The following is a 13,939-nucleotide window of genomic DNA, read 5'->3' on the forward strand; positions in this document are numbered from 1 at the left end:
AAAGTCATGAAATCATTAAGCATCCAACAGCTGAGGAAGGCAATTATAGAGCCCTTCATCACAAGGAATTGGGAAAGAGACCAATGAATGACTTGATTCCTATGAATCAATGCTACGACTTAAACCACTCGGTCATCTCTCCTATATAATGATTATGACCCAAAAACCGAGTTAATGACGAGTCAGTCATAAACAATTATTGATTGGATAGGTGAAAACTTAACAATGAAAGAAAAATAAGTATTTTCTTAAGCAGGAAAGTACTTATCTCTGTATATTGTTCCATTGTAAACTGTACTATCAAAGCCTGAATCATTTTAATGTTATGAACTGTTCTATTACACGCTTCATGCATAGATTAATTCTACATAAAATGGTGTATAGTATTCCATCATAAGTTACTCTAATTTATCAATACATAATCCACCAAAACAAGATTATATTTACCAGGCTCAATACATTAGTAACCATCACGAATCAACGGCCACCAGAGAGAAAGGAGTCTGTTACAGATGGAGAGCCGGAATATGCATGGCCCAAAGAAGATGGATACGACTTGACAAAATCATCAAAACCTCCGCGATGTTCAAATGTTAGGCTAGCTGATGAAACACCGAGTTCTGATAACTCTGGTAAGGCCACAACACCATCCAAGAACAACAAGATTTGTCGCATGGTTGGCCTACACGAGGGGTCTGAATGAGAACAGAACAAGCCTAGCTTTAAGACCAACTCCACTTGCCCTGGAACAAAATCAATGCCTATGTTTGGATCAGCAGCATCAAGTATATTACCCCTATTCCAGCACGAGAACACCCAATCGACCAAAATCAGATCATCACCGTCTTGTCTTGGCTGTATCGGCCTCCTACCACATGCAACTTCAAGCAGAAATGCCCCAAATGAAAATACATCACTACTAGGTGTTGCCCTGCCAGTTCTAGTATGCTCTGGTGCAAGGTAACCAAGAGTACCAACGACACGAGTAGACTGAGGATCGGTCCCATGACCATACAGCCTCGCGAGTCCAAAGTCTCCTAGCCTGCCATTTAGTTCACCATCCAACAAGACATTACTAGCCTTAATATCCCTATGAACCACTACATGGTCACATTCTTCATGTAGGAAAAAAAGTCCTGATGCTACACCTCGAATAACTCTGAATCTTTGGTTCCAATCGAGGGTGAGTCTTGGTTGGTCGTATAAATACTTGTCTAGACTTCCATTAGACATGAATTCATAAACCAAAAGTAATTCCCGTTTTCTCCTACAATAGCCCAAAAGTGGTACTACATTCCTATGTTGTATACGGCCTATACTTACAATCTCCGAAACAAATTCCTTCATCCCTTGTCTTGATTCTTGAGATATCTTCTTTACAGCTATCTCAAGTTTGGTTACAGGCATCACTCCTTTATAAACTTTACCAAATCCTCCAGCTCCCAACAGCTCCTTTTCTCTGAATCCTTTAGTAGCAGTGTACAAATCTTTATAACTGAACCTTTGCGGTCTATACTCACGTTCCCAATCTTCAAGAACTTCTTCATACTTCTTCCTTCTTACATAGTAAACCACCACTAAGGTTGCTACAACAATTGACACCAAAGAGATCACCGGTAAACCAATCGTTACAAATCTTGAAGTCCCTTTGCTCCCAACACGAGGAAGACTAGGAAGTTGAGAAAGTTCTTGAGCTTTCCCATTTGCCTTAAAGCTCCATCCCAAGATATAATGATGTGTTGGGACTGAACCAGTTGATGATGAAAAACCAACATACATAATCTGATTAAGAATCGGCGAAAGATCATATTTCAAAGCCAAAAGTGGACTAACTGGTTTTTCCATATGTAATGGAGCTACTGTCACATTGATTAGCTTAGTTCTGCCATCGTAATCAATCCAAACTTGCATTTCCTGGCCACTAATTAAAGTCAAGTTATGAAAAAAACCAGTATCATCAAAATAACCTGCTGTGTGATTTGCTACAGACCTCAATCCATTTATATCAATTCCAACATGATTGTCATTCATATCACCAAAATCCGCGCTATATTGTGTATCAAACTCAACTCCAACAACATGGTTTGATTTATCCCCATTATTACCTGAGTTAAAAAGACCAAGATAGTGATTTGCCAAAGACCCCTGAAGTCCTTTATGTGGCGCGATAACGAAAGCCAGTCCATGACCACTCAAAATTCCATAATCAGACCTTATCGCGAACACAAAAGTTGTGGAGAAAGAAAATACAGAACCATTAGGTGAGTTCTTGAAATGAATTGGATTTGGATAGAAAGCATGGCCTTGATCTTGTGTTTTGGAATCTGTTAACGACAAAAGACCATTGGATGTAATATTAGCAATGCCATCTAAGCTAAGATTACTTGATTTGAATCCATTGTAAATGAATCCATCAACTTCACAAGAAGCTGGTGAAAAATCAACTAAAAAGAGAGCTACTAGTATGAAAAGATTGAAGAACATTGGGAATATTCTTGTTTGGGAAAATATGGTGAGGCAAATGAGAAAATTAATAAATGACAAAATGTACAAGGCTATGTCCAAGTCCTTCCTTCTATAGTAATCCAAAATTATTATTTTCTTTTTAGGTTTTCCATTTCGGTGTACGTTACCCACATTGGGCCCTGACTAATCTGGATTCGTGTCGAGTAAGGCCCATTCACTACTAATAAATTAGTGCAAAAATCGAGGATAGAAACCGACAGATTCCCTCAGTTTTTTAAGGAAAATCGACCGACTATACATCATTGGTTTGACTTGGGTCAGTTAAAACCGAGGGACAACTGAAGGAGTCCGTCGGTTTCAATAAAATTTAAAAAATGTCATTGAAATTTTACCGACGGATTGGGTAGGTTTTCCCTCGGTTCTTTGGACCGACTTATTTTGTCGGTTTCCTTAAGGGTGGAGGAGTCTTATCTATCCTACTTTCGTTAGAGTTTTGCTTCTTCTGACATAATTCGTAAATGTGTCATTAACTTGACCTCATTTCAATTTATGCCCTCTTTTTGGGTGTGTACAAGTAGACACTTAAACTTGTATAAAGTTGAGTAAATAAATACATGTTCTACGTGGTGCCCTACATGACAATTGACATCTTACGTGGTGTTCTATGTGTATTATATATGTCACATAGGACTCATGTGTCTACTTGTTCAACTTTATACAAGTTTAAGTGTATATTTGTACACATCCAAAATTGAAGAGCATAAATGTGAAATGAAGTTAAGTTAAATGACACATTGATGCATTATGCCTTTTCTTATCATATTTGAATTTTACTTTTTTCTTGAAGAAAAATCAAATCATTACCATAGTTGTTTTTACTTTTTTCTGAAAGAAAAAAAATAGTTCTCTGCAGAAATTTTGAACCTCTATAAATTGAAGACTCGTCTTCTCATACCAAAAACACAAGAGCATCCATATTGTACATATTTAAGAGTTTTGTTTAGAGGAAGATCTTCTTCCAACATATTTATGCTAATTCTTTATTAGTTTTATAATATGCAGGTTGCTTGATCAAATTATATTAATAGTATACTTTTAGTATGTTTTTCTTTGTTATTTGATTTATCACCGATATGATTTATAATTGTAAACTTTCGCAGGATGCTCTAATTCTTTCGAACCTAACAACCACAACCAGACACATGTTGCCAGTTGTTGGTAATGCAAAAATGTACTACTATATGCCAAGTCGTCTCAAGCAATCCAAAAAGTCATCCAAGTTGTCTCATCATACATGTTCTAAAATTTGGACTTACAAGAGAGGAAAGCTCTATATTCTTCGTCTGTTTATATGTATATTTTGAACCCGTTAATAAAAATTTCGACTCTGTCACTCACGTCACAACTTTGGTCGGTAATCCAAAAATGTTACAATATGCCAAATCATCTCATGTAATCCAAAAAAGTCATCTACCAAGTTGGCTCATCATACATGTACTAAAATTTGGATTTATATAAGATGAAAGGTCTATATTTTCAACTAGAGACCTTTTCTTAAAATGTCATTTTAGCAAACGTAGTAAAAACATCTAAACAATTAGATATGGATTACCAAACTAGGTAATTTCCTCATTAAAATTTCAATAAATTATAAATTGATGATGGCAACCACTCAACAGATATAATACAAAATGTTAGTAAATATCAATTGATTACCCTTTTTAAAAGGAATCTGCAAAATAATGTTGGCAAGTTGCAAGAATTTAATTTCTATTGCATTACTGTTCGCATACTTTATTTATTGTAACCTATGAATTCATTTATGTTGGGAATTAAAACTTTTGGATAGAGGCAGATCTAGCTTGTGACCTATAAGTTCACATTACAATAACTTGTATAAAATTTATTAAATATTTAAAATTATTTAATTATTATTATATTTGAAATTGATGTAAAAATTCATAAATATTAAATTCTATCTACTTCTGCCTCGAGTGTGGATTTAATATAATACTCTCTCCCTCTGTTTTAATTTATGTTACATTTTTTTTGTTTTTTAGTTAGTCATAAAAGAATGTCATTTTTCTATATTTAATAATAATTGATTTTAATTTCCTCATTTTAACCCTTAATTAAATACCCCCTCCGTCTATTTTTACTTGAGCGTGTTTAAATTGACACACCTCATAAGCAATAATAAATAAAATAATAATTTTCATATACTACCACCTATTTATTGCAAATCATCTAAATGTTTTAAAATGAATAATACTTAATAATAAGGATAAAGTGAGTATAAAATGGTAAATCTTGTTTTTCAAACTAGACTAAAAAAAATGAACATTTATTTTGAATTCGGAAGACAAATAAAAATAGACGGAGAGAGTAATTTATAGCATAGAGATTTTTCATACTTGTCTTAGGTCAATAGATTCAAAATTTTCTTTTTTCCGTTTAACTTTATGCCCAATCAAACACCTCCACGTAAATTAGGACGAAGAGAGTAGTTTAGTAGTTATATTTATAATTGAAAGTTTGGACCTTAGAATGTATACTTAAATGGTTGTGATTCTTTCACCTATTAACCAAAAATTAAGTCTATAAAATGAAGATTAAGCGTTTTATTCTTTAAATGAAATTACTTTACAAGAATCTGAATTAGTCTTATTTTTCATTCATAAAAAAATGGATCAATCAAGATAGTGTAGTTTGTATATTAAATATGGGGGAAAAAAATTGAAGATTGAAAGGGTGGCCCTTTGGTCATAATCAAGTTGAATTTCACGATGACATGGCCTTATAATTTATATATCAGTCTATTCTAACCAAGCGAATAAGAAGACTTTACGAGTTTTAAGATAAAAAGATAAATTTAAAATAAAAACAATAAAATAACACTCTAGCTAGATTCAAACTTAGGTCTCGTGGGTGGATTCTCTAGCTTGTACCAACAGCACAATCAAATTCCTACGTTTTTCATGGTTGCACTGTTAATTATATCCTAATTTATGTCAGTTTCTCAAAATAGGTATACATATATATACATGATTTTTTTTAAAGTTACCGGGTGCACGTGCACCCCTACCTAGAGGAGTGGGTCCGCCTCTGATTCTAACCATGGGTGGAGTCATCTTAGCTTAGTATTTTCTTGGCTGAAAAATTATGTGGTGTATAAAGATTAAATTATCTATTATGAGTATATATTTAATTTTACACACTATTAAAAGTTCAAAATTGAGAAAAAGACATTATATATCCTTAGCTGAATTCCTAATTCCGGCATTGAATTTCTAACTACTTTTCGTACTAATAAGTTGCATACATTACAATGTTTTTTTTTTTCAAAATTTGCGGCACAATGACAAAAATGAGAGTCACAAAATGTCCTTAAAATTCCAATTGTTTGACAGTTTTGAGACAATTGGTAGTTTTCATATTTAATGAATTGAAATGTTTATTATATTTGAATTTATTATTTTCCATATTTTTAGGAGTGATATCATCTTGCTAGGCTGCTAGCATATCGATCTACTTCTGAATATTTATATTTATCTATATTCAATTCAAACTCCTTTTCGAGATTTATTGTCATGTTATGCCATTACGGTATACTTTTATAATATCTCACAAATAATATTATAATGTATATGTATCAATAGTTATATTTATATATCTGCTAGAAAATTATATATTTGTAATTAGTATTTATATGTATCAATGAATACAATCGTATAAACATATACAATTTGTATAAATGAATAAATTGTACCAACATATACAATTGTATCAATGTTGTATCAAGTTCAATATTCATATTTGTATGATTGATTGTTATCATTTGTATCAATGTTGTATCAGTGGATACATATGTATTTCTATTTTGTATCACTGAAAAAGATATGTATAATTGACACTTACTATATATATATATATATTGTATAATTTAATTTTTAATTTGTTGTCATTTGTATTAGTATAATTGATACTTAACATTTGTATTTGTATTTGTATTGAGATAGAGGAGACAAAGAGAGGCGAGAAAGAGAAGAAGGGAGAGGAGAGAGGTGAGAGAGAGAAGAAGGGAGAGGGGAGAGGAGAGAGGTGAGAGAGAGAAGAAGGGAGAGGGGAGAGGGGAGAGGAGAGAGGTGAGAGAGAGAAGAAGGGAGAGGGGAGAGGAGAGAGGTGAGAGAGAGACAGTGGCGAATCCAGGATTTTAAGGTTGTGGGTGCTCCCTTAGCTACAGTGGCGGATAAAATTTTTTGACTTAGGAGTGTCAAAATATAAAGAAGTAAAATAGTGTAGAAGTTAAGGAGTGTCAATATATATATATATATAGTATTTTTAATTGTTTTTACCTAACTACACGTACAATATAATCTTCCGACAAAGAATTGTCGGTCGACACCCCTCGAGTATATATGGCTCCGTTATTGCTTAGCTATCAATCACAAATATAAGTGCACAAATTTAACACTTGTTATAAAAAAGGACAATCATATTTAAGCACGATAATAAAAAAAAATTAAAGAAGAAAAATTACAATAAAAATTATCTTGGATAAAAAAAATGCTAAAAAAGGCCACTAGCGAAAGAGAAAAGCAATAATCTGCATGGGAGAGAAAAATAAAATGAAGTCCAATTAGAATCAATAAGTAAGAGAAGAGCTAATTTTTAAACTAAAAATAATGTCTTTGGAGGGAATCGAACCAAGAAATAAAAAGAATGAAAGACCTCGAGGATCCACAATAAACCACCACGCCAATTAAATCATTGTTCCTATGGGTGCTCTCTAATAAAATATATACAATTCTTCTTTCTTTCTATATAAATATATATAATTCGATACGAGATTAATGGGTGCTCGAGCACCCATATAGGACCATGTAGGTCCGCCCCTGGAGAGAGAAGCAGGGAGAGGAAAGAGGCGATGGAGAGATGTTAGAGAGAGAGAGAGTGAGAGTGCAAAGAGAGAAAATAACAACAAAACCCTAACTATAACTATAAATTATATAATTCTTTCAAACTATAGTGATGTATTGTAAATACATATGAGATGATTGCCTAATTACGTAATTTTTACTATGTACTAATATATATGATATACAAGAGATACATGGACATATATAAAAGATATACACATATACAAAGGAAATATACATGAAATATATACTCATATATAACTGAAATATAAATAGATATACCATGTCTCAAAAACTTATCTTCCTCATTTCTACAAATTTTGCGTTGCATCACCCACACAAAACCATATGTCATCCCATAATAACAATACAAAACACCATTAGATCTAAAAAAAAAAGAAGAGGGAAAGAGCTAATTATACAAATCCCATAGTGTTAAGAGCTAATTACTTCTGATTTCTATCCTTTTTCAAATTACAAAAAAAAACCCTTAAATTTGGTGTAATCCGGATACATCCCAAAACGTTCCGATACACCATGTCCTAGTTTCGAATACATCACCAATATTCCGATACATCATGTTTTTATTTCGGATATATCACTCAGCATCCCAATACACTGCATATAGGGATGTATCCGATCGATACATCGCGTAAAGTGATGTATTACGTCCCAATATATACATTGCGTAAAGTGATGTATTCGATCGATACATCGCGTAAAGTGATGTATCCGAGAATAGGAGAGAATAAAGATTTTTATAATTTTTTCAAATGATAGAGAATTTTAGAGAATACAATAAAATAAGTTGTGTATTTAAATAATTTTTCCGAATCTTTTTGCCATATGTTAGACCGGATGAGTCTAGGAGTGTACAAAACCGAATCGAAAATCAAACCAAACCGCAAACCGAGAAAAAAAACCCGACTCGTGGTTGGTTAGACTTGGTTTGGTATTGGAAAAAATAACCCGACTATATTTGGGTTGGTTTGGTTTTAACTAAAAAAAACCAACCCGAGACCAAACCAACCCGACATTATATATATAATTTAAAAATTTTATTGTATACATAAAAATATTTACTTTTGATATAATTTTTAAATATTTCTTATACTTTTTCATAGATTTTATCTTTTAATATATTATTTCAAGTTTGAAACTTAGAATTCTGAATGGTTCAATAAAGATTATAGTCCACAGGTGTTGGTAATTATAATAAAGCTTAAATCAAAATTAAATTAATACTAATACAAAAAGAAAATTAATTCAACACTAAGAATGACAATAATATTGAATATTTATTCTTTGATTTTACATTGGTTTAAACAATTCAAATACATAATATAATTTTAATTTCCTTTAATATTTAGTCATGTAACTAATACTTATTAATCTTATTTTAGCATGATTTAGTACTTTTAAATTATGATCATTTTCATTATGACTTGTTAATTTACAATATATGTTTTATGCGATTTCATTATTATTATTTTTTTGTTGGATATTTTAGTGTCATTACTCATATAATATTTTGTGTTATTTTTTCTTAAGAAACATTTTAGATAATTGTATTTTGATAGGACTAAAGAAATATTTGAAGTACAAGTAAATTATATGTTTGTATGAATACTTTACCGGAAAAATCCGAAAAAACGAAAAACCCAAAAAAATCTGAAAAAATGAAAAACCTGAGTTTTATTGGTTTGGTTTGGTTTGATATTTGAAAAACCTTAACCAACCCAGTCATGTATACCCCTACGGATGACCATAGCATAAATCCCACATTCCATTGTTTGTAATATTTTATATTTCCTTCTAAAGACTTTATTCAAAGTGCACCAATGAATAAAACGCAGTTTCACAAGTGACATTACACATTCATCTGCTCCTTCCATTTTGCATCCACATACCCTACACCCCACCTCACCCCCTAAGGTGTTTGTCTATATTATATATATAAATATTTTTCGAACAATACTGTAGTTACTTATCAAACAGAGTAAGAAAACTACTTATTTTTCGAGAAAGCATTTTCCTTCTTACCAAACACTAATTTTTTCTATATTTCTTGACCAAAAACATTGGTTAAACTTTTATAACTTGAACTTTAAAGTAGTGTTCATCAGGAAAATGTTCCTGAAAACTATAAAATTCTGCACACAACTTCACAATCACTACCTAGGTAATTCATCAGTAAATAAACATGAAAGTTGTGCAGTAGAAACAGAAACAAATGTACCATCAACATTTCCATTAGCCAAACATGATGTATGTCCCCTTGAAGATGCTAAAGAATGCATACATTCGTTTTCGTCGAATCCAAATCCTCCATTATAATCACCAGGAGCCATTGGAGCATCAGGAATATCAGCTTCACCTTCCAAGTAACTCATCACTTGTCTCATGCTAGGTCGAGACGACGCCTCATTATTTGAACACATTAGTCCTAATTTCAACACCATCACAACTTCACTTTCATTGAACTCACCTTTCAATCTCTTGTCTATAACATCAAGAGTTTTCCCTTCTCTCCATTTGTTCCACACCATGTCCACTAGAACTAATTCCTCAGGCCCCACCTTTGAATCAATCGGTCTACGTCCGCATACTACTTCAAGCAACAATGCACCAAAGGCAAAAACATCAGATTTTTCAGTAGCACGTCCTGTTCTTGGTAATTCTGGTGCAAGGTACCCCAATGTGCCTACCACCCTAGTCGTGCCCGGGTTTGATCCGTGCTCATATAGTCTTGCTAGTCCAAAATCTCCAAGCCTGCCATTTAACTCTCCATCTAATAGCACATTACTAGCCTTAATGTCTCGATGCACCACAACTTGTTCATAACCTTCATGTAAGTATAGTAAACCAGAAGCAACCCCTTTGATGATTTTGAACCTTTGCTCCCATGTCAACACCATTCTAGGTTTTTCAAACAAGAAATTGTCCAAACTTCCATTAGGCATAAAATCATACACAAGTAAAAGGTCACCACGACGTCTACACCAACCTACTAATTGAACCAAATTCCTATGACGGAGTCTTCCAATGCTAGATATTTCAGACACAAATTCGCGTAAACCTTGTTTAGATTCATGTGAAATACGCTTCACAGCTATTTCCATATTCGAACTTCGTAAAACACCCTTGTAAACTTTACCAAATCCCCCAAACCCAAGAAGCTCACTATCCTTAAAACCTCTAGTAGCTTGCTTAAGTTCTTGATAAGAGTATCTATGAGGACCAACCTCAAGCTCCCAAGACTCTATAACATCAGCATTCTTGAATCTCCTAACTAAATAAGTAGCAACTAATATACCAATCAAAACCAAAACAACTACTATAACCGAGATAGCTACGATTACGCCACTGTGCTTCTTCTTGAGACCAGGCAATGATGGAAGTAAATCCAAGTCTAGAAATTTGGCTTCACCATTCAACTTAAAGCTCCAACCAAAAACATAATGTGAACTTGCAAGCAAACCAGTTGAAGCAGAAAAACCAACATACATATTTTCTTTGAGAAATGGAGAGAGATCTATATGATAAGAGAAAAGTGGCAACTTTGGTTTTGTAGCAAATCTTGAAAGTGTAACATTAACCAAGTTTGTAACAGAATCATAATCAACCCATGCCAATATTACCTTACCACATTTGAGATTCAGATCTTGTTTTACCAAATCATCATCAAAGTAAGATGCATCAGCAGACATATTAGACCTTAAACTATTAATGTTTATACCAACATGGTTGTCATTAATATCCCCAAACTCAAAATCTTGTACTGTATCAAATTCAACAGCAAATATATAATTTGAGAAGTTACCAACATCAGTAGCATTTAGTAAGCCAAGATACTGACTTGGAAGAGCTGTGCTGAAATCATTAGACTGAGAAATGGTAAAAGCAAGTCCATGACCACCAAGTTTTGGATATTCAGGGACTATAGCAAGAGCAAAACATGTTGAAAATGAAAAAGCAGTGCCATTAGTTGAGTTCTTGAACTGAAAAGGTGAAGAATAAAAGGCATGCCCCATTAATCTACTTGTTTCATTGGTTAATTGAATGAATCCATTTTGACTAATCTCAGCAATTCCACTTAAGGTAATGTTATTGTTTGGTTCATTGAATCTTGTATAAATGAAGCCATCAAGTTGCTGAGATGAAGCTAGGATTGAGAAGGAAATGAATGAACAGAGTAGTATAAGACAACTATTAACCATTTCCAAAAGGGGGTTTTCAAGATTTTCAGGCAAGTTTCAAGATTTGTAGTAAAGATTGTTGCTTTATAATGAAAAAGGCACTTTTGGGGGTCTGAGAGATATGTTACAGAAACACAGCCAAGCCAAACAAGAAGAGCACCATTTGTAAAGCTATATTTTCAAGATTTTCAGGTCAAATTTCAAGATTTTTTCAAGGGTACTGAAGATTTGAGCAAATTAGTAGTAAAGATTGATGCTTTATAATGAAAAGTACACTTTTGGGGTCTCAGAAAAATGTTACACAAACAAGAAGAACACCATTTGTAAAGGGTATTTTGTTTTTCAAGATTTTCAGGTCAGATTTAAAGTTTTTATCAAGAGTAGGTGAGATTTGGACTGAAAGGTATACAAGATTTGAGAATTTTGTAGCAAGATTGTTCTACTTTTTAGTGAAAAAAAATGTACTATTGGTGTGTGAGAGAAATGTTACAGAAAAAATACAATCAAGGCAAACAAGGAGAGTGACATTTATTCCTTAGCAAAAATGTATTATTGTCTTTGGACTTGTAGCACTATTATGGTGGCTGTCTTTTTGTTTATTTTAGTATACTTTAGTTTATTATGACAGTGACACCACTATAAGTTGATAGTGTGTATAACCTAGGACTACAACTTAATATGTTGGACATCAAACGTAAATACGGATCGATAGTTCGAATCAATAATAAAATTGAGTCAAGAATTTTTAGAAAATAACTTTTTTATCCTTCATGAGGTAAAGATAAAATTTGGGTACACTTTATGCTCTTCAGATATCATATGTATAATAGAGTTATTGAGTTAATGGTACATGTTATTGATTTGTCCACTTTGTAATAGTTCAGTGTCCTATTTATTGGGTTATTGATTTGGATATCGTTTTGGCTATTTGGTTAATGAGTTGTCGATAATATGATACATGTTATCATTTTAGTAAGATAAAATGTGTTTTGGACTACATCATTTTAAAAATAAAATTCTATTTTAGCCGCAATACATTTTATCGGAAATACTTTTTTAATATATGTCATGGGAATATTTGTTAGCATTTATTAATCAAATAACTAAACGATTGACATAGATAATTGATACCCCATTACCCAACCATCAAAATCTTATTGATTTGATTATCAATATTGCATGCTACAACCCAAACCAATATTGTTCACACATCCCTAGTTTAAAGTTGAACTATTTTGATTTATCTCGATGTTAAACACTTTAAAGTTGAATCACATTATACAAAATGATATAACCGCACATTTTAATTCATCCATATTAACTCATTTATTTGATACCTTTAAAGAAAATTATTTTATGTAATTATAATCTCTTATTTCATCTACCAAACAAACCCATCGCGCATAATCATGGAGGCTTAAAGCTTAAGAAAAATAGACCTCTCATTTAACTTTTGTCTTTTTTCATGGTGCTCCATTTAGATATTACACAAAATTATTTCCAAGCCAATTTAAAATAATTCTTTTGCCCGGCAAACGTGATTTTCCTAGAAAGGAGTAGAAATATTATAATATAAACAATATGATGATCTTTATTCTTCTTCTTTTTTTTTTTTGGAAATTTTCTGTTTGCTATTTAAAGAACAGCTAAATTCAATGTTTTTATTATATTATTTCCCCTTGTTAAAAGGGCCAAAAATGCCAACTGGATAATTATGCTGTCTTTTCGTCCCTATCCTTTTGCAATTTTTCTCCAAAATAATTACTTCTTGGAAGGTTTTCTATTAGCATATAATAATAAATAAATCTATGTATTTTTAAATTTTGAATGTCTATAAATATGTATTTAAATTTATATAATATTAAACAAGTAAAATCTAACACATTCTGTGTGATTTAATACATGTAAGATGCCATATATAACATAAAATTATCACGTCACATAGAATTAATGTGTTTATTTATTTATTTAATTTTATACAAATTTAAATATGTATATATATACAAAAAAAAATATTAAAGGATATGAATGTTAATTAAGTTTTATTTCATACATACACAACCAAAAGAAAAAAAAACTTTTGTCAAGCTGGAAATTCGAGAATTAAATGTCCATCACTCTACAGGTAATATACAACAGAAATTAATCTTTTGTCAAAAAAAAAAACATAAATTAATTAATCAATTACCAATGGCAAAAGGATAACATACATATTACACGCACCCCCAAAAGAAAAAAAAAATACTATATAGATATTGCAAAGTACTCTAATAAACTACTCAAATATTTACTTTGTCGAGAGCAGAATCCTTTTTTTTTTATAATTGGCAAAATTATTTTAATAAAAAAAGCTAC

General features: G+C 31.9%; 3 protein-coding genes across 3 annotated transcripts in view; all 3 read right to left on the reverse strand.

The window, feature by feature from the left end:
• Window positions 1–13,939, reverse strand: part of LOC125840407 (uncharacterized) — a 203,681-nt gene that overhangs the window by 26,381 nt on the left and 163,361 nt on the right. The gene's annotated exons all lie outside the window — the stretch shown is intronic.
• LOC125840388 (L-type lectin-domain containing receptor kinase IV.1-like) lies at window positions 457–2,512 on the reverse strand. The gene has a single exon (XM_049519361.1). It carries the CDS (start codon window positions 2,482–2,484, stop codon window positions 478–480), a length of 2,007 nt encoding a protein of 668 aa, XP_049375318.1. The 5' UTR covers window positions 2,485–2,512; the 3' UTR covers window positions 457–477.
• On the reverse strand, window positions 9,375–12,145 carry LOC125840387 (L-type lectin-domain containing receptor kinase S.4-like). The gene has a single exon (XM_049519360.1). The coding sequence runs from the start codon at window positions 11,603–11,605 to the stop codon at window positions 9,560–9,562; it is 2,046 nt and encodes a 681-aa protein (XP_049375317.1). The 5' UTR covers window positions 11,606–12,145; the 3' UTR covers window positions 9,375–9,559.

The sequence above is a fragment of the Solanum verrucosum genome, unplaced genomic scaffold, assembly GCF_900185275.1.
Source record: "Solanum verrucosum unplaced genomic scaffold, falcon-dt-bn FXZP01000137.1, whole genome shotgun sequence".
Lineage (NCBI taxonomy): Eukaryota > Viridiplantae > Streptophyta > Magnoliopsida > Solanales > Solanaceae > Solanum > Solanum verrucosum.